This window comes from Emydura macquarii, unplaced genomic scaffold (genome assembly GCF_026122565.2).
Source record: "Emydura macquarii macquarii isolate MOO-44397 ecotype Brisbane River unplaced genomic scaffold, CSIRO-AGI_Emac_v2 contig_3044, whole genome shotgun sequence".
Classification (NCBI taxonomy): domain Eukaryota; kingdom Metazoa; phylum Chordata; order Testudines; family Chelidae; genus Emydura; species Emydura macquarii.
Genome location: NW_027133181.1, coordinates 3625341 through 3647099, shown reverse-complemented (window position 1 = coordinate 3647099; position 21759 = coordinate 3625341). Strand labels below are relative to the sequence as shown.

At 39.5% G+C, this 21759-nt stretch overlaps 2 protein-coding genes across 2 annotated transcripts in view; one reads left to right on the top strand and one right to left on the bottom strand.

The window, feature by feature from the left end:
- ABHD18 (abhydrolase domain containing 18) overlaps positions 1-2163 on the bottom strand; it is a 41571-nt gene extending 39408 nt beyond the window's left edge. The window contains exon 1 of the mRNA XM_067530201.1: positions 2043-2163. The gene's annotated coding sequence lies outside the window, so the exon portion shown is untranslated. The remainder of the gene's footprint in view (positions 1-2042) is intronic.
- Positions 2164-2302: 139 nt separating this feature from the next.
- Positions 2303-19433, top strand: MFSD8 (major facilitator superfamily domain containing 8). The gene is given in 13 exon segments (XM_067530200.1): positions 2303-2492; positions 6208-6299; positions 7438-7481; positions 9307-9547; positions 10272-10385; positions 11614-11758; positions 13648-13706; positions 13856-13921; positions 13924-13963; positions 15642-15776; positions 16419-16522; positions 16608-16867; positions 18657-19433. Coding segments are annotated over 13 exon segments (1581 nt in total). The 5' UTR covers positions 2303-2418; the 3' UTR covers positions 18864-19433.
- Positions 19434-21759: the final 2326 nt, after the last annotated feature.

Sequence of the window (21759 nt, the reverse complement as noted above, 5' to 3'; positions counted from 1 at the left end):
GCCATAGACAGAGACTCACCCCGCTGCCGGTCTTTCTCCATGGCAGGAGAAGGCTCTAGCAGCACACATTACACTGCTACAAATATCTGTGTATACAGGAAGACACTGCTTGGGTGGTAGAGAGCCATGTAGGGTATATACCAGGGTGTGTACTCACAGGCTTCAGGCATGTCTATACTGGCCTAAGCAATGCCTCACTGTCTACACTGCTATTTACACCTATGCTAGGGGGACCAGCCATGTATGTATTATAAACGTCACTGTGAGAAGTGGGCTATGTAGAAGTATCTTTTATGATCAGAGTGGCTCCCTCTGACCTTAAAAATCTATGAATTTATCGCCAGGATATTAACTACAAAATTGAATAAGAGGGGAGAAATGACCAATAGTCTATTGTGATTAGTTATTGCCATTTTTATTTTTAAAACTACCATTTACACTATGCCATGAAACTGGTGACATTTAGGGAAGAGGAACAAAACATTCTAGTACAATTTACGATGACTAAGTGTACTAATATTCTGAATTTCATTCAATCAAAAGTTGTAAACAGTTCTAGAGATGGTGAAATGTAGACCAGGATTTAAAAAAGGGGGACGCTACTACAAGACTGTGAGTTTTAAAAAAATTATGGCTGAGATGTAGTATTCTATAGACAAAGATGGGGAAAGAGACAGTGAAACTTAAAGTTTACCATAATCAAACTGTTGGAGTCCTTCGTATGGAGCACGGGCTTTATTGCTTTGACTTATCCATATATTGAATACTAATTATACATCTTTGCTAATGTACATATGCACTTTCTCTCTATATATAGAAACAAAGGTCTCCTCAACTCCCACCCTATGAAGATTAGCACAGCTGTAATTACATGATCAACGCCACAGTAAACAGAACCGTAAAATGGCAGTATAGTTTCTGTGCCAGAGTCAGACAACTCTTGCCAACAAACCAATCTGAAACTATCACCTGTTTTCAAAGCAGAAACACAGAATACCCATCATCTTCCATGATCATGATAAAAATATCCCTTCGTATCAAGGTGACATGATACATATATCTTTCTGAGTACAAGAACTGGGACCCCAAAGATCACAAACAGACCACAAGGATTATTTTTTGTTCATTTGAGAACTATGTTTTTAGCACAACTGGGTATAAAAACATTTGCAGAAAAACCAGGAGCCTCAACAAAAAGTACTACATAATTTGTCAGCAGCATCGTGTAGCTCTGATTATATTATGTATGGATTCCTGTTTTACTTGTCGGTCTTGATTTATATCTGTTGATCACAAGTTCAGTGGAACATTTACTCGTTCAAAGTACAAAACTAAACAAACAGATCGACTGGAGAAAAAGCAGACCCTTTCAAAAGTGAAGCATAAATTTAACATCGTAAGTTATAAGGAGGAAACACCGAGCAAGTAGTTGGACTACATGCAAAGTAAGCTGTAATCTACAAGCGGGTGACAAGCAGAAACCACAGTATTTTTCTAAGTGTTTTAGGGGATGGGTTATATAGGACAAGCGGAGAACACCAGCTGCCCTGTTATCTTCCTCCGCGGGTGTGGAGAAGGAAGCCAAAGCGGCGATAAGATTGGGTTAGGGTCAAGGAGGTTCCCTGCAGCGGGGGAGGTGAGCGAGCGGTGACAAGCTCGATCCAACGAGACACACACGGACGCGACGGGGAGGGCGCGGGGGAAGCGGCGCACACACTGTGGCACCTGCGGGCCAGGACAGGGAAAGCGCTCTCCCGCCAAGGGGGCCAGGAAGGGCGGTCGAGCAGGCAGCCGCAGGGCGAGCCCAGCGTCCCGCACCCCTCGTGCTGGAGGCGACGAGTTACTGACCGCAGGCGGACACGGCCCTTCTCCGTCGAGTCGGGTCCCCAGGAACAAACGAGCCCAAGGCTGTCGCGTGGAGGCGCGTCGGGCGGCAGTCCTCGCCTGCGACCGGAGGTTCCCCACCCCTGAGACCGACCAGAGGCTCCCCCCACCGCCCACGCAAGCCCGGCCCGGCCCGACCTGCTCCCGGGGTCACTCACCGAGCCAGACTTGAGGCTTTCCCGCGCTCTCTTCCGCCCGCGCCTCTCCCTTCCTGCCGCCACCAGTGGGGAGAAGACGGGCTGCAGCTGCCCTCAGAGCTCACACGTGACTAGAGCGAGCCCCGCCTCCTGCAACCCCACGTGACTCAGACCCCTGACAGGTAACGGAAAGGAGGCGCCTGCGCAACCGCCATGCGCGTGCGTGAGAGAGGCTCGGGGTAGCCGGCTCCTCAGCGCCGCCGTCGGCAGCAGGGGGGAGGAGCAGGCACCGGCACCAGCAGCTGGCGTCGCGGGGCGGCAGCCAGGGCATTGCTGGAGCCGGAAGAGAGGCAGGAGGAAGGCTCCCCCTCGGGAGGATCCGTGTGGGGCACCAGACATGGCCGCTGTCCCCGCTGCCGCTGCCGAAGGGCAGGAGCCGCTGCTGAGCTCGGCAGAGGATGACGAGAGCAGGTAGGGGCGGGGCCGGGCCGGGCCGGGCCGGGCCGGAACCGCTTCCGGGGTCCCAAAGGGGATGGGGCGAAGGGTTGTGGAGCGCCTCGCCCGGACTCTGGTTCAGGCCGGTGGTGCCCAGCTCCGCGCTCTGCATCGCCCGGTGCAGGCTCCAGCTGTCTTGGGGCAGGGAGGGTGGCTCGGCTCGGCTGGGCTGTGCACAGGCAGCGATTGACGCTTCGCCTTGCCTGGGAGAAAGGAGTCAGCCGCGCAGATCCACAGTTGACTGGGGGCGATATTCCAGTTGGTGCCCCACCAGTGTAGAGGGTGGCGTTTGAGGGATAACGCCCTCACGGGTTATTTAATGCAGTCCGGGAGGAGCCGAGCTCAAGGAGCATAGCAGGGCCCATAGGCCTATTCAAGTCCCACCAAGTGAAGCCTGGTAAACCTCTCAGAGACTGCCCAGCTGTATTTTGAACATCTGTATAGTCTATAACAGCTGGTGTCTCATTTTGGTTACTCACACGGGCAGAGAGTGGAGAATGACCCCACCTTTTCCCCCCTTTTTTCCCTTCAGCTCACCTGGTTGGTCGTGAGTGAAAGTTGCATTCACTTAGTGGCTCCTGTGCGAGCTTTGTAAAATGGTTTGGTCTCAGTGGAGAAGCCAAAGAATACCAGGAACATCCTTAAAAATCTATTGTCATAGCTGTTGTCGTGGTTATAGGGCAAACTTCACTATAGACATCTTTCAGTCTCTTAGATCTGCCCTCTAAAGTAGAGCCCTGCAACCACCCCTAAATCTGATGGGATCCAACTACAAAGGTGGAGTCCAGGTTAGGTCAACTGGGAAAACAACCCAGAACCATTCAGGGGTAGTTTGGCTCACCACCTCCTGCCTTTAGGGTCATCGCAGCCATGGGTGCATGCCCTGCTCCTGACAGCCACTGCTACTTTGTGCTGTGCTGCACTGTGTGTGTAACAGTAGTGGAGGGAGCGTGTTAGGGAGTTACAGCGCCTCTCACCCGACAGCATACGCAGCAGGAAGAGGGCGCAAAGCCTCCAATGCACACAAGCACCACCACAATGACTCCAAGGGCAGGAGGAGGCAGCAGTGGTGCACACTCAGGGCCAGTATACATTTAAAACTTACAGCAGCACAGCTGTATCTGTAGAGCTGTGCTGCTGCAAGAGCACTTGTGTAGCCATGTTATGGCAATGGGAGAGAGCTCTCTTGCCAACATAATAAAACCACCTAAACGAGTGGCAGTAACTGTGTCGGTCAGAGATGCTCTCACACTGACACAGTGCTATCCGCACAAGCACTTATGCCAGCAAAACTTGTGACCCCTGACTGACAAAAGTTTTGTCGGCATAAGTGCTGGTGTAGAAAGGCCTCAGGTTTTGTGGGGAAAGAGTTAAGTGTGCTTGGGTCTGAGTAGGGCCTAAAAATTAGGCTTGGCTTCCTATATCTCTTTCAAGGGTGGAACACATGATCCAACCATTCTGTGACTGGCAGTTTTGGTGGTAGCCCCCCTGTTTTCCCACTGCATTAACATGACAGGCCCAGATGGGTTTGGCACCTGTAAACCCTTTTTTCCCTGGGAGTCTGTGGGAGACCGGCAGTTTTGGGAGTCTGTGACCGCCATCGATTAAAATGATCCAAAATAGCTTCTTCAAAACAAAGCATTGTTTATTCATCCAAAGGCAGGTAGCAGTAGAGGCCTATGTGCATACTTCCCCAACCTAAGCCCTGATGTTTCCTTGCAAGCTTTGGAGAATTCCATTCACCCATCTGTAAGCTGGGAGAAGCAGACTACCTTGCTGCATTCTTTCCCTACTTTTGTGTGTTTCTGTCTGCATCTCCTCCCTTGGCAGCTGCTTATAACCACATCAATCACCCTTCTTCCCTGAGCCAGCATCTATAAGGTTTTAGTATCCGCTATGAGTCTAGATTCAGGCCTGGGAAAAGTAAATGTTGTTAGGATCAATGGAACCAGGTATGGACATCGCCAAATTAAATGCTTCCCTATTGTTCTCTTATTATCTCTATCACAGTTTTGTTTCCTCTTTGCTTTTCCCCTCACACCCTTTCTTCCCCCCGCCCCAGCCTCCTTAGAGTTAACTGTATACAGTCAGGCAGGATATCAAACAGGGAAACAGGTACGTATATTTATAAAAAATAATACACATAACTCCCTCGTACTCTGCAGTTCTCATATCTAGGTATTTTATATGGCCTTTTGTATCACAATATCTGGGTAGTCTCTAGCATGCGTCTTTCCCCACCCTCATACTGAAAGGCTGAAGCTTAAATAAGCACCTGTCTATGGAAGTGATTAATAGTTATCTTCTAAGGGCTTATCTGTGTACATGAATGGTACTGCTTCAACTATACTGGAAAAAGATGACACACAGTTATTCTGATATGACACCTTTATAAAAATTGCATCCACACTAGGGGTTTTACTAGTACAACTATTTTTGGGGGGACGACCACCAAGTGAAAGCTATACTAATACAAAAAACATACATAGACCAGGTCAAAATACCTATAACATAGGTGGTCCCTCCAGAATAGAATTAATCAGAAGAATCCTGTGAAGAAATTTTGAATTGTTGCCTCTGAAAAATAAACAGATTTTCAAGAGATACTATCAACTTAAATCATAAAAATAAATCCTTGCTCATCTCACTATAACAATACTTTAGATCTTTTATCTTGCAACATTTAAAATTCACATTTCATCAGTTATGTTGTTTGTTTACATTTTGCATTTCACAAAGCTTGGAGATAATTAAAATAGCTGGTCAGGTTCACTTTTGATTGTAATCATTTTCAGTTGTTAGGATTTCATTTTATTTTTATTTTTAAATTCATAACACTGAAAAGGAATGTTTAGATGTCACTATTTAGGCCACAGTCCTATAATCTATTGCACATAAAGAATCTTTATGCCTATGTGAAGCCACAGTGGAGTCAAGTGGTGCTCCAAAGGGATTTGCCTACATTAATGGCTTACAGGATTGGGGGGTCTAGGCACAAGCAAACAAAAATCAGTCTCATTGATGTCAGTTTGGCGTATTGTATGAACATTGAATTTACTTCTAAAAGAAAAACTACAGCATGGGCAGAAGTGCAGTTTTCCAATAGATTTGTCCTTTTGCTATTTTAAGGCCCAATTGTGCATGTGAGTGAAAGGTGTATCACATTCTGATTTTTCTCTCCAGTGCTACCATAGTCTAATAGGGAAGTTGAATCAAAAAGCAAGTATATGCTTTAGTATGTGATATAGTATATGATATAGTGTGATGTATATTTCACTTCAGCAAGAGATACCACAAAATGCTGCAACTCAGAGAAGAAAATATTGAAGAACGTATTTATTAGGTATATAGTATTGCTGAGTTGTATGTGACTTTGAGGTTATTATAACAATCATTAATTAGAACATGAGAAAATAGGATAAATATTTCTTTTAGAAAAGCCCACATTTAAAGACCACTGCTGTTTCATCAAAATAGGAGCTTTATGTGAGAAACAAATCAATCTCATTTACAATATGTTTTAATGTTCTTTAATGAATGGCTAAGAATAGTATCAGCTACAAAATATTTAAACTATTTGTATAATTTATTGAGGTAATTTATGAAAAATCCTTTAGGCTGAGAAATTCTGCATTAAGAGCTAAAGAACAAAATGAGATTATTTCTTCTTCTTCTTTTGTTGTTGTTCAAGACATGGGGATGTTGTGGAAACCCAACAACATTTTAGGAGTAGGTGGAGATCCATTCGTATAATGTACCTTACAATGTTTCTCAGCAGTGTAGGTAAGTAATCTTGATATTCATCCAGCAGAATTTCAACACTATTTGTGCAAAGGATATTTTATTTTGATTTGAAATTTCTAAGAAGTCTCTATATTAAAACTATTCCTGCTCCCCTACTAAAGTTATTGTCTTTTTATACATCATAAGGATGCAATGACCACTTATGAATGGAGAAAATAAGGTTGATGAATTAAAAGAAAGGGTAACTTTCATGAAATCATTTTGCAAAAGCACCCTGCCTGTTTTCCTTGTGAATAATATACAGTATTGAAAAGTAGTGAGAGAGGTTTTCATGAAGTATTTTTGGTGATGGGGAAGTGCCATGACACTTCCTGAAATGACAGGCATATTGTACTCTAATTTTTCATTTATGAATAGGACTGAAGTGGAGCAGGGTTGTAACTCAAAACCAAACAAATCTAAGATGATGTTATGAAATTAAATATAAAATATGTGTAGCAAATAAAAGCAAAAGCAACATTTAGTATTAAAGAATGAGGATTTCTCTGCAATGCTGTAATACAAATACTGGATTTTAAAATACATTTACTTACAGATGTTTTTCCTCAGGAGGCATTACAATACTTTTTGTTTCCCCAAAATTATCTTTAACTGCAGAACAATTTCCTCTTTGATCCCTAGATCTTTAAACTGTGAATTCAGATTATTTCTATCTGTGTATCTTTAACTTTTGTGTTGGTTAGTGTGATCTTAGGTTGGTTCTTAGATTGATGAAGGTATTAAATATAAATGTAAAATTAATTTTTGATATCAAGAAAATCTGTTTCTTTGGCAGATCTATTCCTTGAAATGGATTGAAGAAAATACTTACAGACTTCAGTGGGATTATAATCACACCCTGGGTGTTTAGTGCATTAAACCTTTTTACATATCTACATAGTGTGGTGCTCTTATTTTAAACAGAGTTTTTCTCACTGAAAAGCAATTACTGTTCTTTAATCCAGCATGACAAGCATGGTACTTTTGGTTGCCATGTAGAATTTTAGCTTTAGAATACAGTATTTTAAAAACAGAAGCATCAGCCCCATAATATCTATTTTAAAGTACTCCATTCATGATAACATGTAGCAATGTAAAGTAACTCCAATTTTGTTTTCTTTTTTTTAATATATCACAGGATTTTCAATTGTAATTATGTCAATATGGCCATATCTGCAAAAGGTTTGTAAATATAATAATGACCATTAATGATTATTTTACTGTTGCTCTACTAGAATGTGAAATCACTATAAGAGCTTTATTGTGTTATCTGGGGACTTTACTGTTTAAGACCCAATCATTCAACAAGCTCTACACAGCCAACTCTGAATAGATCTCATTGATGGACCAGGGACTTATTTAGGAAAACTCATATTGTTATGTAAATCCCCGTATACTGAAAATGTAATGTTTAATCTAGATCTCTGTTTCGCACTTTAATCACAGTTTTAGGAATACTGTATAGCTATTTTATTTCCACTGTAGTAATTTGCACTGCCATATAACGTTTATTTTTTGTACTTTTAATTACATTTGTTGTACTGTATTTATTTAGAAAAGACTGTCAAATCAATATGTAGATGTAAACATGTAAAGCATTTTTAGACAGTATTGGAATAAAATCAGGATATTTGGGGATAGGTATTATTTTTTGTTAACTCTATTGAAGTGGTGTCCAGAGGCTCTAGTCAGATCCCATTGTGCTAGGCATTGAACAGACACAGAGAGACATGAACTCTGCTTATAGAGCGCACAGTGGAAAATGTTACACTATATAAAAAACACTAACAATGAAATCAAAACAGTTGTATTTAGTCTAGTCATACATTCCCAGTATTGACTTAACTTTTCTTTTCCCAACCTCTGACAGTTTTTAACACTGCACATAAAGTCTGTCCTTTGATTTACCAAAATAATAATGATTCATGTTATCAATCTAAACATTAGCTTTCCCAATCTTACTTCACTTCTTCAAATTGTACTGTAAATTGATAGAAAACTGTAGATATTTTACATATTTTGTTCCCCAAAACAATTTTTAGCAATGCTGTAAACATACTACATGAGTCCTATTAATCTGTATGTTGGACAAGTTGTCCTGATTTTAAAAAACATTTCTACAGAACCTTGAAGATAAAAATCTATGTATCAAGGACTATTATACTACAGTAATTTTTTGCATTGATGAGGGAGAGCCTCATCCTCACTCTGGCCTCTTTACGTCAAGTAAAAGGCTGGAGTGGTGTAGAGGGACCCTAAAAGCCCTGGTTTCGGCCATGGTAGGAGTCCCCTGGTGCAGAAACTGCGGGACTGCTGCCTTCCAAAGACCTCCTCACAAGCCCCAGCATCATAGGCGTGCGCATGGGGTGTGCCGGGTGTGCCCAGGCACACCTTAAAGCAGGGGTGTCAAACCTTTTTTATCCGGCCCGCGTACCTTTTTGAAGTGTCCCGCGGCGCCATCTCGCTGTGTTTCTTGCTGGAGGGTAGAGCTGCCACCGAAATAGCGGAGGGCGCGTGATTTCTCAGCGGATGGACACAGCGAGCTGCCGCCAAAAAAGGAGCCGTGGGATTTTGCATGGACACTAGGACACTGCAAGAATTCCGCTGGCGGGTAATTCAAATGTGGCCTGCCGGTGGAATTCAGTTTGACATCCATGATAAAGATGAAAATGAAAATTCCCTGGGTGCACACCCTAATGAAAATTCCCTGGGTGCACACGCCTTTGCCCAGCATAGTGTGCGCTGTGGGGGAGAGGATTGTTGTGACAGGCCCCAGTGAAAGTTATGCAGGGGGCCTCTCTAGCCTTAAGAGCATTTCAGGTTCAGGAGGGTGCAAAGATGGCTCAAAAGCTACCTCAGTGCCCCCTGACCCTTGCCTGTAAATTCTGCACTTTAGAGGTGTAGCACAGAATCTTACACATCGTAGGGTGCTGATTCCAAAATTGTTTTTGTTGATAAGATGAATAGCACACTGTAATTCTTAAAATCACTTTACTTGTTTCTGCAGATTGATCTGACAGCAGATGCAAGTTTCTTGGGCTGGATTATTGCTTCATACAGCCTTGGCCAAATGGTAGCCTCACCTCTGTTTGGTTTATGGTCTAATTACAGGCCAAGAAGAGAACCACTTGTTGTTTCAATTGCCATTTCTGTGGCTGCTAACTGCCTTTATGCCTATGTCCATTTACCTACTTCACACAACAAATACTACATGTTGGTTGCTCGTGCCCTTGTGGGATTTGGAGCAGGTAATTGCAGCAGAATTTAAACTACTGAAGATAATTGTATTTATTTTTGTGTCTTATTTAAGAGAGCACAAGCTTTATGGCTATGTTAAACAAAATAAGGCAAATAATCTGCACAATTATATACTTTCTCGTGTGCATTGTGAAGGGAAAAGAAGATGGGGTCTCTGTTTCTGCTGAGAACTGATTTTTAGAAATGGCTGCAAAAGCCTGAGATTGAAAGTGCCTTTCTAGCAGAAGTTTAAATCTTAGAATGTTAAGGGTTAACAAGATAGTTATGGAACCTAGATGCCAGCAAGGATGGAATGCAGAGAAAGACCTTGTAACTTAGATAAGGAAAGTTGAAATTGCTGTGCTGGGAAAATTCCTGGATGGGTAGTTTTGTATATGTATGACCATGGAAGCTGTGACGTATAAAGATTTGTGTAAAACTATATAAGCTGTTAGAATTTAGTTTTAAGCTGTCGTTCCTTACATTTGAAGGGACCACCTTCTTTACGTAAAGAATAAACTTTGATTTTGCTAATCTGTTGTTTAGCTAATTCTGGACCATCCGCTAGAGGCAACGAACATATTAGTAAGAACCCCTGAGTTTGGGTTCTTCCACAGCATATAATAGGGAAACATTGAGTACCATTAGCAAACTGCTTGTATGGTATATAAGAGAGGGGAAAAATTGATCTAACCGTGACTGGAGATTTATACCTATTATTTTGATCTCTTTTAGGAAATGTAGCAGTAGTTCGATCGTACGTTTCTGGTGCCACTTCTCTTACAGAAAGAACAAGTGCCATGGCCAACATCAGTGCTTGTCAAGCAATGGGATTCATACTAGGACCAGGTACAATGTCTCTTATTTCCTCATCCCTCCAAAATAAATCACATTTCTTTTGCTCTTGAGGAGAAAATCAGACATTAAGTTTGGAGCTGGGATTCTCCTCGGCAGCAGTGTGTGCAAAAATAAGCACATTTTGTGATAATATTAAACTGAATACATTAGCGTACTGCTGTAATGTATCCATAAGTAGCTATGCAGATGTTACCAAACCAAAATACTCCACCTCCAAAAAGTCGAATTATTTATAAGTAGTTCTGTTCAATGCAGTTTTGGTGGCAATTTACCAGGTGCGACTGGATTAACAAAGCAGGTTTGGGCTGTTACTTCCATTGCGAATTAGTTGATGGCATTCAGAAAATGAAACCAAAAAAGCACCTCCACAATGCTGCAGCAGCTCCTGGCCCATAAAGACTCTGCAAATTAGCTGTACCTTGTTTAGGGAGAGTTTGGTATTAAATGCCTGTGCAAGCCTGTCCTTATTCCATGGGCAGCTATAGATTCCACCTTGGTCAATTACCAGAGGAAATTATGGCTGTTGAGCATGGTTAGTATATCTCCTTATATCTCAGTGGGTGAGAGTTTTCTGTGGGTGGCTGGCTGTCAATCAACTGTGGAAGAAGCATTAAAAAGGTGATGCAACCAAAGAGGCAGTCTCCCTGAATGACTCACATACAGGGTAGGGTATGTTCTCCCTTCCCATTCTCCATTTTGAGAGGGACACTCAGTCAACTCCTTGATGATTGTAGGCTAGACACGGAAGGAGCTCTTACATAAATACACGCACACTTACTCTCACTCATCACCTGTTTAGTGTTTAATTGTTTTTCTGTTTTCCTTCTGCAGGGCCTAGCAGAAGGGATACCGTGATCCCAGGGCTAGGACGTTCCTATGGGAGGAACGGTAGATGGAGTTAGCACATAAATTTCAACTATAGAGTCACAAGTAGATTGTAGGTGTGGAGCTGGGCAATTTTCTTTTCTTGGCCTTGTGCAGCTGACTGACTTGTTCTTAGTGTCACACTGCTGTTTATCAGGTATATTCATATGGCTTTCTGGGGGTGGCATATTCTACAAGGGTTCATGTATTTCCAGATAGCTAGGCTCCCGTTGATAACCAGCAGATGACTGTGCACTGGATTCCCAAAAGATAATGCATTAACAATTTTAATGTTTGACTTTACTGAAGTAAATGCTGTTCTAGTTGTCTATTTTCTAATGTTTTTTATCTTAAGTTTTTCAGACTTGCTTCTCTCTGATTGGAGAAAAAGGAGTGACGTGGGAAATCATTGATCTCCAGGTGAACATGTACACAGCACCAGTTCTACTGGGAGCTCTGCTAGGAGTTATTAATATTGTTCTAATCTTTGCTATATTCAGGTAACTCAATAGAAGCTATAACATTTTCTTGTTTGAAGATTGTGGATGGTTTGTTATGGATATACTTTCACTTCTGTTGAAAATAGTCTTTTGCTACCTATCAAAATAAAATCCACTGAACTTTGAAAGTAAAGGAGAGAATTTTCAAAAGAATATAGCAATAATAGGACCACTGTTTTTTAAAGAACTCGTATAATAATCTTGACATCTTGAGCACTTATACAAGACTTCATATGTTTTATGTACTATTCAAAGTTGCTAGCTTCTGTGATGCATGTGTCCTCAGTCTTTAGTAAACAAAGCTAAGGGATGTATGGTTGAGATACAAAGCAATAAAAACAAAACGTTATGGATGGTAGAATGTTATTAACTCAGCCCTGATATACCTAATATTTGAAACGCATATAGGGCTCTGGCCAGCTCATTTTAACCTCCATCGCTGCTGATGCAAAGACTTTGAAGTCTCTGTCTGTCTCATAGATTATAAAATCGTTGGGGCAGGGAGACTGTCTTTATTTTTATATATTACATGCTGTTTGGCACACTTTGACAATGAACAAATAATTGAGATATGTTTCCAGCAAAACTTACTCTCCTTTCCAAAGATGGCGTTGAAGTCACCCAGTCTCAATTTGGTATAGTATAGCAGTATAGCAATTTGGCTTGTGAGCTTCTAAAGTAGGAGGAGTTCTTCATTAGGGCCCCAGTTTGGGAAAATCCTTAATCCCATGCTGTAACTGCTTTTCTGAATCTTTGTCTAGCTGTTACTCTGGGAATAAATTTAAAAGGGCCATGTGACCTAAAGTATATCTTTGTGCCTATCATTTCTGAAAGAAAGCCTGGCAAGGGAGTTGAAGAGGTGCTACATGCCCCAAAAATGACTTACCCACTCATTCTTCAGATAGAGGTGACAGGGAGGGAGGCCTCCTGTCGTTTTTCATTCAGATGGTCTATACCACCTGAATATTTGAGATTAGGGTGCATTCAATAACAACTCCAATAGAATCAGAAGGTTCACTGCTCCCTTCTTTTTCCAAATATGTATGGATAGTTGGTTTTCACCACATGTTGTACTGGAGAGTTACTCCAGGCTTACTGCTATAAGACTTTTCAAAAGCTTGAGTAGCCATAGCAGTGGGAGAGGACTGGACTTAGCATATGGAGTTGTGATTTGTAGGATGCAGGAAACTCATTTACATTCCTACGTGTCTATACCTCCCTGCTGTAGATCTCTCTCTATTTTGTATTTTGCCATTTTGGTGCATATGTGTTTACTTGAATAGGTTAGATCATTGCAGAGCCAATATATATTAATTTCTAGGGTCATTCCCACCATAGAAAGCCACATAGAATTTTAGCTGAACACAACCAATGTCTGATATCACTGTACTGTGCACCCTTGATAATGGATTCTGTGTTCTAGAGTACCCAGGCACAGCAATGCTAACTCAAAGATATTGACCAGTGTTGGTCCCTGATTCAGGAAAGCAATTAGCACACACTTAAACACCTTTCATGAATGGGGATGCTTTCCTGAATTGGGGCCTTAAGACTAAATTTTGCTAGGGTGTGTTTTTTTTGTTGTTTTTAGGGGTTTTGTTTTGTTTTTTTGTAAATTTGATTTTATACTTTCAGAGTCTGTTTTAAATACATCTTGAATAGATGGGACAAAAAAACTGAGTGCCACATTAACTTCACAGAGGATCATCTATAAATGGGCTTATGCAGCTTATGCTTAAGCTATGCAGACAGTGTTTAAAAGTACAAAGACTAGTTAGGATACAAGATGGTACCAATTATTTATTGTTAGAAATGTTATAACTGCGGCTTGGTACAAAAAGAAATGAATTGGGTAAACTGTGCTAATGCGAACAATTGTCAATCTTTAGAGAACATCAAGTGGATGACATGGGAAGACAGCGCAAAAGCATAAATTTTGAACCGGAAGGTAATACATTTCTTTTGAAAACTGACACATTCTATGATAGTAAATTAAAGTATCATATTGTCTATAAAGAGTAGCCACCAGAGTAAAATTAGAGGTCATTAATTGAATTGTAAAACTTCTTAATTTTACATCCTTATGTTTCTCTACAGAAAATGATTATGCAGAGCAGGATGCCCAAGGAAGCATTGACCAGGTTGCTGTTGTAGCAACCAACATTCTTTTTTTGTCATCTTGTTTGCTTTTGCTGTCTTTGAAACGTAAGTCCACCAAATTTCTCCTGTTGTTCCTTAATTAATGTTTGTAAAGTGCTTTGAAGACACAAAGTGCTTCTAGGCTTTTCTGTAGCACTCATTGCCATAACTGAATGCTTCACAAATATTAGTAAGCATTATCCCATCTGACCAAAAACAGGATATAATTAAAATTGAGTTGTACTATATTTTCCATTTAGTGTGGCACATTAATTAGCATATAGTATCACTGTGTAGTACTTTTTATACAAGGAACAGCTATATTGAAACTTTTGAATGAAATGTAAACCCAAATTGCTGAACATTCATAGTTATTGAAGATCTCGTACTCCTCACATGAGTTGAGATGTAAACCCCACTGTCCACATCAGATTTCAATAGAGCTAATTGAATTCTATCTATTGAATCTCTGCAAGGGACATAATCTTTTCAGGTGAATACATTGTTCTTTACTTCTTGTCCTAAACCATTTTGTAGCTCTGTAAGTGCATTTTTAAATAACTAGTGCATTCCACTTCAGTGGAAGACTTGTTTCAGTAGTGGTTGAAGTGATTCTTCTTGTATATAGTTATAGTTTGCACAATACTTTGTTATCCTTTAGGATTAAAGTATCTAGCTATGTAAAATAAGAGATGTGACTGCAGTGTTTAAACATAAGATTGGAAAGGGACACGGTCCGTACTTAATAAGAATAGGGGGATCTCATAGATGCATGAAAGAAAATGAGAAAATGAAATTTACAACTGTTTGGGGGTGACTTCTAAATTAAAATGAGTAAAGTGACACAATTTTCACGGGATGAAATTGAGTGCAGAATTTGAAGTTTCTGTTCCCTACTTAGTATGTCTTATCAAAATATATTTGATATTTACAAAACATCTCAGTTCAAACTTCAGTTTGATAGTGTAGCAGTTTTTCCTGTATATAACGGTAAATTACATCTAATGATTTTTTTATGAACTGCATGTTTTTTGAGCTTTTTGTGCTGCACACAAGAGAACTCTGATAGGTCTTAAGTTTGTTTTTTCACTTGAGCTGGTAGAGGCTGGGAGTGCTATATGGAGACAGAACTGCAAAGCATGATTTTGAAGGCAATAGCATTCAGCCTTTCTTGCTACGGTGAAGATGACTACAATTGAAAATCATTTGGTGAAATAGAGTAAAGATAAGGGAAGGAGAAGAAATGAATGGGAAGAATTTTAGTAAGAGAACATCTCTTTTACCCCAGTGGTAAAGGGGCTGGTGACTACAACATAATGGCTGAATTTTCTTTGCTTTGTGAAAGGAAACAAATGCACAAATCCCATTAATAGTAATTACAGCTATATAGCTAAACCTTGAACACCATAAATAAGTTACTATTCAGCCTCATATAGTTTTTACTTTTTACACATAAAGACTAGCTTTTGCCTCTCCATTGTATTAGTTGTACACCACCATGAAATCAATTGTGTTACATTAGTGTAGAATTTGTATAAAGGAGTGGAAAGTCAGGCCCAGAGGATATATTTGTTGTAAGTGATGTATCACAAAATGACGTTATAAACAGCATATGTGTTCTTGTACATTTGACAGGAGGGAGGGCTTCTGTATGATACTATAGAGAACAAATATATGGATGGTGCTGTTCTGGGATAACCTTTGTACAAGTTTTATTAATGTCTCTTTTATTTGTACTTCCTAGTATAGCTACTCCATTGACAATGGATATGTATTCCTGGACCAGGAAAGAAGCGGTTTTTTATAATGGAATAATCCTAGGTGCAATTGGCATTGAATCAGTCATTGTCTTCATGGTTCTTAAAGTAGTTTCTAAGAAGTAAGTCGCTCATCAGGTTTTTGCTCTTGTTTATCTTAATGTAAACAGACATGAAAATATGTATCTACACAAAAGTCTAGAGAATTTTAGATCCTGTCTTCATTACCTGAATCAAATTCTGCTCAACTTATTTTAGCAAATGATAAAAACGTATGACTAGAAGGGACCTCAAGAGTTCACCTAATCCATCCTTGGTAGGATTAAGTCTACCTAGACCATCCCTGAAAGGTGTTTGTCTAACCTGTTCTTAAACATCTCGAACTGGGATTCCACAACCTCCCTAGATAACCTGTTCCAGTGCTTAAATATCCTTATAGTTAATTTTTTTCCTAATACCTAACCTAAATCTCCCTTGCTGCAGTTACTTTGTGTCCTATCCCCAGCAGACATGAAGAACAATTGATCACTGTCCTTTTTATAACAACCATTTACATATTTTAAAACCATAATGTTTCCCCTCAGTCTTCTCTTCTTTAGACTAAACATGCCCAAGTCTTTCAACCACTTAAGTCATTAGGACTAAGCACATGAATAAGTTGTACACGATTTGCATTTGTGTGTAATAATTATTTTAAAATATTGCTTTAAAACATGATATTTGATCATGAATATGTATTAGTTATAGTTTTCATTATTCAACAGGATTGGTGAGCGTGCTATGCTCCATGGAGGCCTAGTGATTGTCTTGGTTGGATTCTTTATCTTGTTACCTTGGGGAAAACAATTACCAAATATCCAGTGGGAAGGTATAATTATAAATAATGCTAAGCTGTAGTCTAAGCATTTTATTAACATCCTTTCTAAAATGGAATACTTTGCTTAATTTCACAGATACAAAGAATAATTCTATTCCCAGAATCACCTTCAGTGAAATGTTTACATCTTTCTGGAAGCTCCAAACAACACAGCTACTATCCAATCACACAGTCGAGCTGACAGGATGCCCCATTGTGCAGTCCTGGTGCCTGTACACTCCATTGATCCACCTGGGCCAGTATATCACCTCTGATATACTGATAGGATTGGGCTATCCTGTCTGTCATGTCATGTCCTATACTTTATACTCAAAAATTCTAGGACCAAAGCCTCAGGTAAGCATGAAAACTAGGGAATTTATTCAGATTTTGCTGTTACTGTAACATGTGTTCTTGATGTCAGTTTGTCATAGCCATTGTTCATTAGGTCAGAACTGCTTTTTTGGTTATGGGATGAATCCTCCTGTTTGTTAGATATTTGAAAACAATTAAAGTGTATGACTTTCTACTTTTGTTGATAAAGAGTATTCAAATGACATACCTTTAGTTGATATTTTAAATGAGTAACTTTTTTAAAGGAAAGTTAGGAAAGATCATTCTGGTCTATGAATCAAATGTAATTTTCAGTTAATCTAACTTGCATAAGCACAGGTTTCCAGTTGCCTAATAATTCCTGTAGCTCTTCTCTGAGCTCTCCAATTTTTCAACATTCTTTTTTGAAATACGGATGCCAGAATTAGACACGTCATTCCAGTAATGGTCTTGCAAATGCTGTATGCATAGGTAATAACACCTTCCTGCCCTTTCTTTACACTGCCTTGCTTATGCATCTAAGAATCTTGTAAGCTCACTTAGCTACAGCATCAGACTGAGCGCTCATGTTTAGGGGTTATCCACCATGGCCTCCTAAAGTCTCTACAGTTTCTGGTTTTCAGGATATAGTAGTGCCCTAAGTCCTGTAAATCCTTTTTCATAATGTATGTTATCTACTTCAGTATATCAAACATATTTTACCAATTTAATTAGCTTCCTTTGCTGTTATGGACATAGAAAATAGCATTAGAGAGCTAAATATAGTATAGGAGGGAGAGCTAGGAATAGAATAGTGGAGGAATTTCTGTCTCCATATAAATCTCACACACACGTTGGGTCTAGCTTCCAAAGGTACAGGATGTCGACCTTACTAGGTTTTCTTTGCTCAATTGGGCCACTTCAGAACACTAGCAAAGATATAGAAGCTGGCCTTTCTACATTTACGCTTCTGCTTGAAAGATTAATTTTAAATAGTCTAGTCTAAAATACAATTGTAAAGCCATCAGGATGGTGCCAGGTACCACATGGTATTTAACAATTTTGTCGGGGGGGGGAAGGGGGGGAGATGGGAGACAATGATAGTTGTATGGCCTGTTGACTTTTTGAAAATTAAGCAGATTGAGTTTTTAAATGTGTCAGGTTTGATGTTTTCAGCTCAAGTGATTGCATATCCATTCTCCTTAAGGTGTGTACATAGCCAGTGCACCAGTCAGATTTTTTCCTAAACGGTACCCATCGGGGTAATGTGCGTAGCCTGAGTACTACTGCAGGGTAGTTTAAAGGGCAGAAATATGCTGGACCCCCCCCTGGGCTCAATCCTACTGCCCAAGATTGGTAGTCAGAGTTGTCTTTAATTCAATAGGTCTACTTTTTTAAAAAAAAAGATTTTGCTTATATTGTGGAAGTACAGTGTAGTAATTATTTTGATATCTTCCTTAAGCCTGAGGGGGTGACTGCTTTCCACTTCTGCAGTCATAGCTGTAGGAAGGAATTGACTAAATTTGCTTCTTTTGTCAACAAAGGCATTCTGTGACGAGAGAAGTCTCCAGTGATCTTAACTTTAATCTTTCAGCAGTGAACAAGGTGTGTTGTAGTACAAATAAATACTTCCACAAGCTACACTACTCCAGGCATCTGATTTTGACTGCTTATACTTTTTTTAAGCAATAAAAGGTGTCACTAGGTCAAGAGTCCAGAAAAATTAGCAATGTCTTTTCCTGATAATTTCTATAAATGTTTCTATTGTAATTAAAGTAACTGATGAGAACTCACAATTTTTTTTATTTAACCACAGTTCTTTGATCCATTTCAGGGTGTCTACATGGGCTGGTTAACTGCCTCTGGAAGTGGAGCACGTATATTAAGCCCAGTGTTTGTGAGCCAAATATATACTCACTTAGGACCTCGTTGGGCATTCAGCTTAATCTGCGGAATAGTTGTATTCGCTCTCTTACTCCTGGAAGCAGTGTACAAGAGACTTACTGCATTTTCTGTCAGATATGGGATGATGCAAGAATAGATTTTCATTTTATATAGCTAAAACAATCAGAAATATGTAATTGTTTTACTAATTTTTAAACAAAGGTACTTCCCCCTCCAGACCTCATTGGCAATGTGCTAGGAACTGTAGAGCTGTACATGTGACTGAGCCGTGCAGCCTGTGGCGCATGCATAGCCTAATATTCACTGCTACATCTTGATTAATGCAGTTTTGATGAGATCACACATTCATTCCTGATAGCAAACGGGGAAAAGCTGTGTTTGATCAAAATGGAGCAAGAGGGCAGTGCCTGGTGGAGTTTGTATTTTCCAAAAGCATCAGGCCTCTGTATTAAATAGTACAAATAGTCCCTAGTTTTAGGATTGTAGTGGCCACCTTTTAAGCACACCCTTTTTTTTAAAAAAAAAAAATGCTGCTTTGATTCTATGAATCAGATTACTAGAACTTCTTCTAACTACAAAGTTACCTGAGCCATGTGCACTTTATCAAAACACCTACCTCTTTTAATCAATTACCTGAATGTTTTCTGACCAGTTGGTTCAACAGATTAACACACTGCTAATAGGAAAAATAAACATTTTGTTTTAACAGGTGTCTTGTTACTTTATTGTGAAATAGATTAGTGGAAACTATTCAAAAATATTCAAATAGCTTTGGGAGATTTCAACTGAAATATAAACAGACTGGGATTTTCACAGGAACCTCTGAGTTTGGTGTCCAAGTCCCATTGAATTTTAATGGGTTTGAGTATCGAACTTGGGTTGCTGTGAAAATCCGAGTCTAAAATGAGTTATTTGCAGTTCATAATTTAATGCAGAAATAGAAGTTCAAGACTAATTGTGTAATTACATAAATCAAATTAAATAAATTTATATATTGAAATAGAGCATGTAGCTTAAAATAACTTCACTTACAGTAAAAAGAATTTCTTTGGAGAGTTAGAGCATGAATTATTTTTCAGTTAAAAGTAAAGTTTGTGAATAGATATCAATGCCAGATGACAAAAACCCTTTCTCTATAGAGCACAAAGGTCTCTGCATACATCTTTTACTCAAAAGGCTAATAGGTTCCTGTTTTGCCATTAACCAAAGTCAACCATATTTATTTAAAAGATAATTTCAAGTTTTGAAATGCAGCATCAATGCTTAGAATTTCAAGGCAGCCAGACCCACCCCCTCACTGAGGGATCTTAGTTCAGTGCTTGGCTTCCCCAGTCAGCAAAGGAGTTAAACCATTTAAATGAAGGTAAAATTCAAAGACCAATTATCCCACTATTTATTTATTTTTATATATATATATATATATATATATATATATATATATATATATATGGATCTTTCCTACAGCTTTTCCATATTCTTGATCAATAATTTAGTAACAGTCTCTATGAGGTAGGTGTGCAGTCAGGCTGAGATTTTCAAAAAGTATGTGAGTGACTTGAGTACACAAGTCAAGGGGAATTGTGCTTGTAAATTACATAAGCACTTAGATGTCTCACAGAATAACCTATAAATTTAAGTAATGCAAGTGCATACTGGCTAACTTAAGTGAAAGTTGAAAAATGTTTGCTTTTATCAATACTGGGATAAGTAGGCGGACAAATTAAGATTACCATCTTTTTAGGACCCATTGTCACCATGTATCCTTCCTGCCCTACCTGAGACGCCAGGTCCAAGCACTTCCACAACTGGCTAACCACACTTTCATTATGAGCTATAAGACTGTTTAGATATGAAAGTTTGAGGCTTGTGAACCAATCCCTCCCTCCCTCCTTTCACCTGAAAGGGGGTGCTATATATACGACCGGGGAGGGGAGAGAGAAGAACACATCAATTATATATACCTCTAATTCATTCAAGTAATTGAGGTATGAATTGGAGGTTTATACAGGCCTAGCAATACAGCACAGTCTGGGCTGATGCAGTTCTGCCAGTTTTCTCCTGCTCCACAACTGCTTGTTGAGAGGTCAGGCCTAAAAAAAAGACAACTAGTTCCATGGTATGAACCAACCATGAGCAAGGTCAATTTTGGGCATCTGACCACATTTAATTGAGAGAGGGGGGTTGGTATATTAGGTCAATGGCATCTACAACAGTTGAATCAATAGTGTAACTAATTCAATTAATTACAAATTCCACAACAGTGATCCTTCCTTATATTGACTCTGATCTGACGTATCAATAAATCTACACTTTTCCAGAGGCAGTAGATCTTAAGTTTAAGCCAGTCTTCTCTAACAACAACTTTCTACTATGAGACATTGTGCTTTAAAAAAAAAAAGCAACGACTTCACTTTCCAGTTTAGACACTTTCTGCATTGTAACAAGAAAATGCAGAAAGGTTGACCAGTAGATGCTCCCTGCTCTAGAATCGGCAATATTTTGAGGATTTACACCTTTTCAGTTGTAAGGGTCTTTGACCCCTATTAAAAATTAAGTGTTCCTGTATTTTTGGCTTATCTGAACTCTTATTTTGCTTAGGAAGCCAGATAGAATTAAAATTACTACAGAAATATGTTCAGATTTTAAAAATTTAAGCAGAGAAACCTGAGCTCTTCGGTTGACTCCACTTACAGATTCGATTCTCAGACCACAACTCCCAGTACATGATAAAAATACTTGAAGTTGTCTGAATTAAGAAAAAACTACATGTAGCTATATTTTGAACTACAACAGCATTTACAGTGCAGAAGGTAACTGGCATAGTACTTACAGAATTTCTGAATTTGTTCCCCACGTAGCAAACCTAAGAGAAGAATTCAGCATAATACTGGGCTAAATGCAGAGGTGCTCTCTCTATACCTATAGGAAGTATAAGTTAGACAATGATCATAAGTAGGTGCACCTTGAATTATTTTCAACTTCCCAATGAGCAAGTTAGAAGTAGAGTGTGGCCTAACATGCCTGGCATTTGT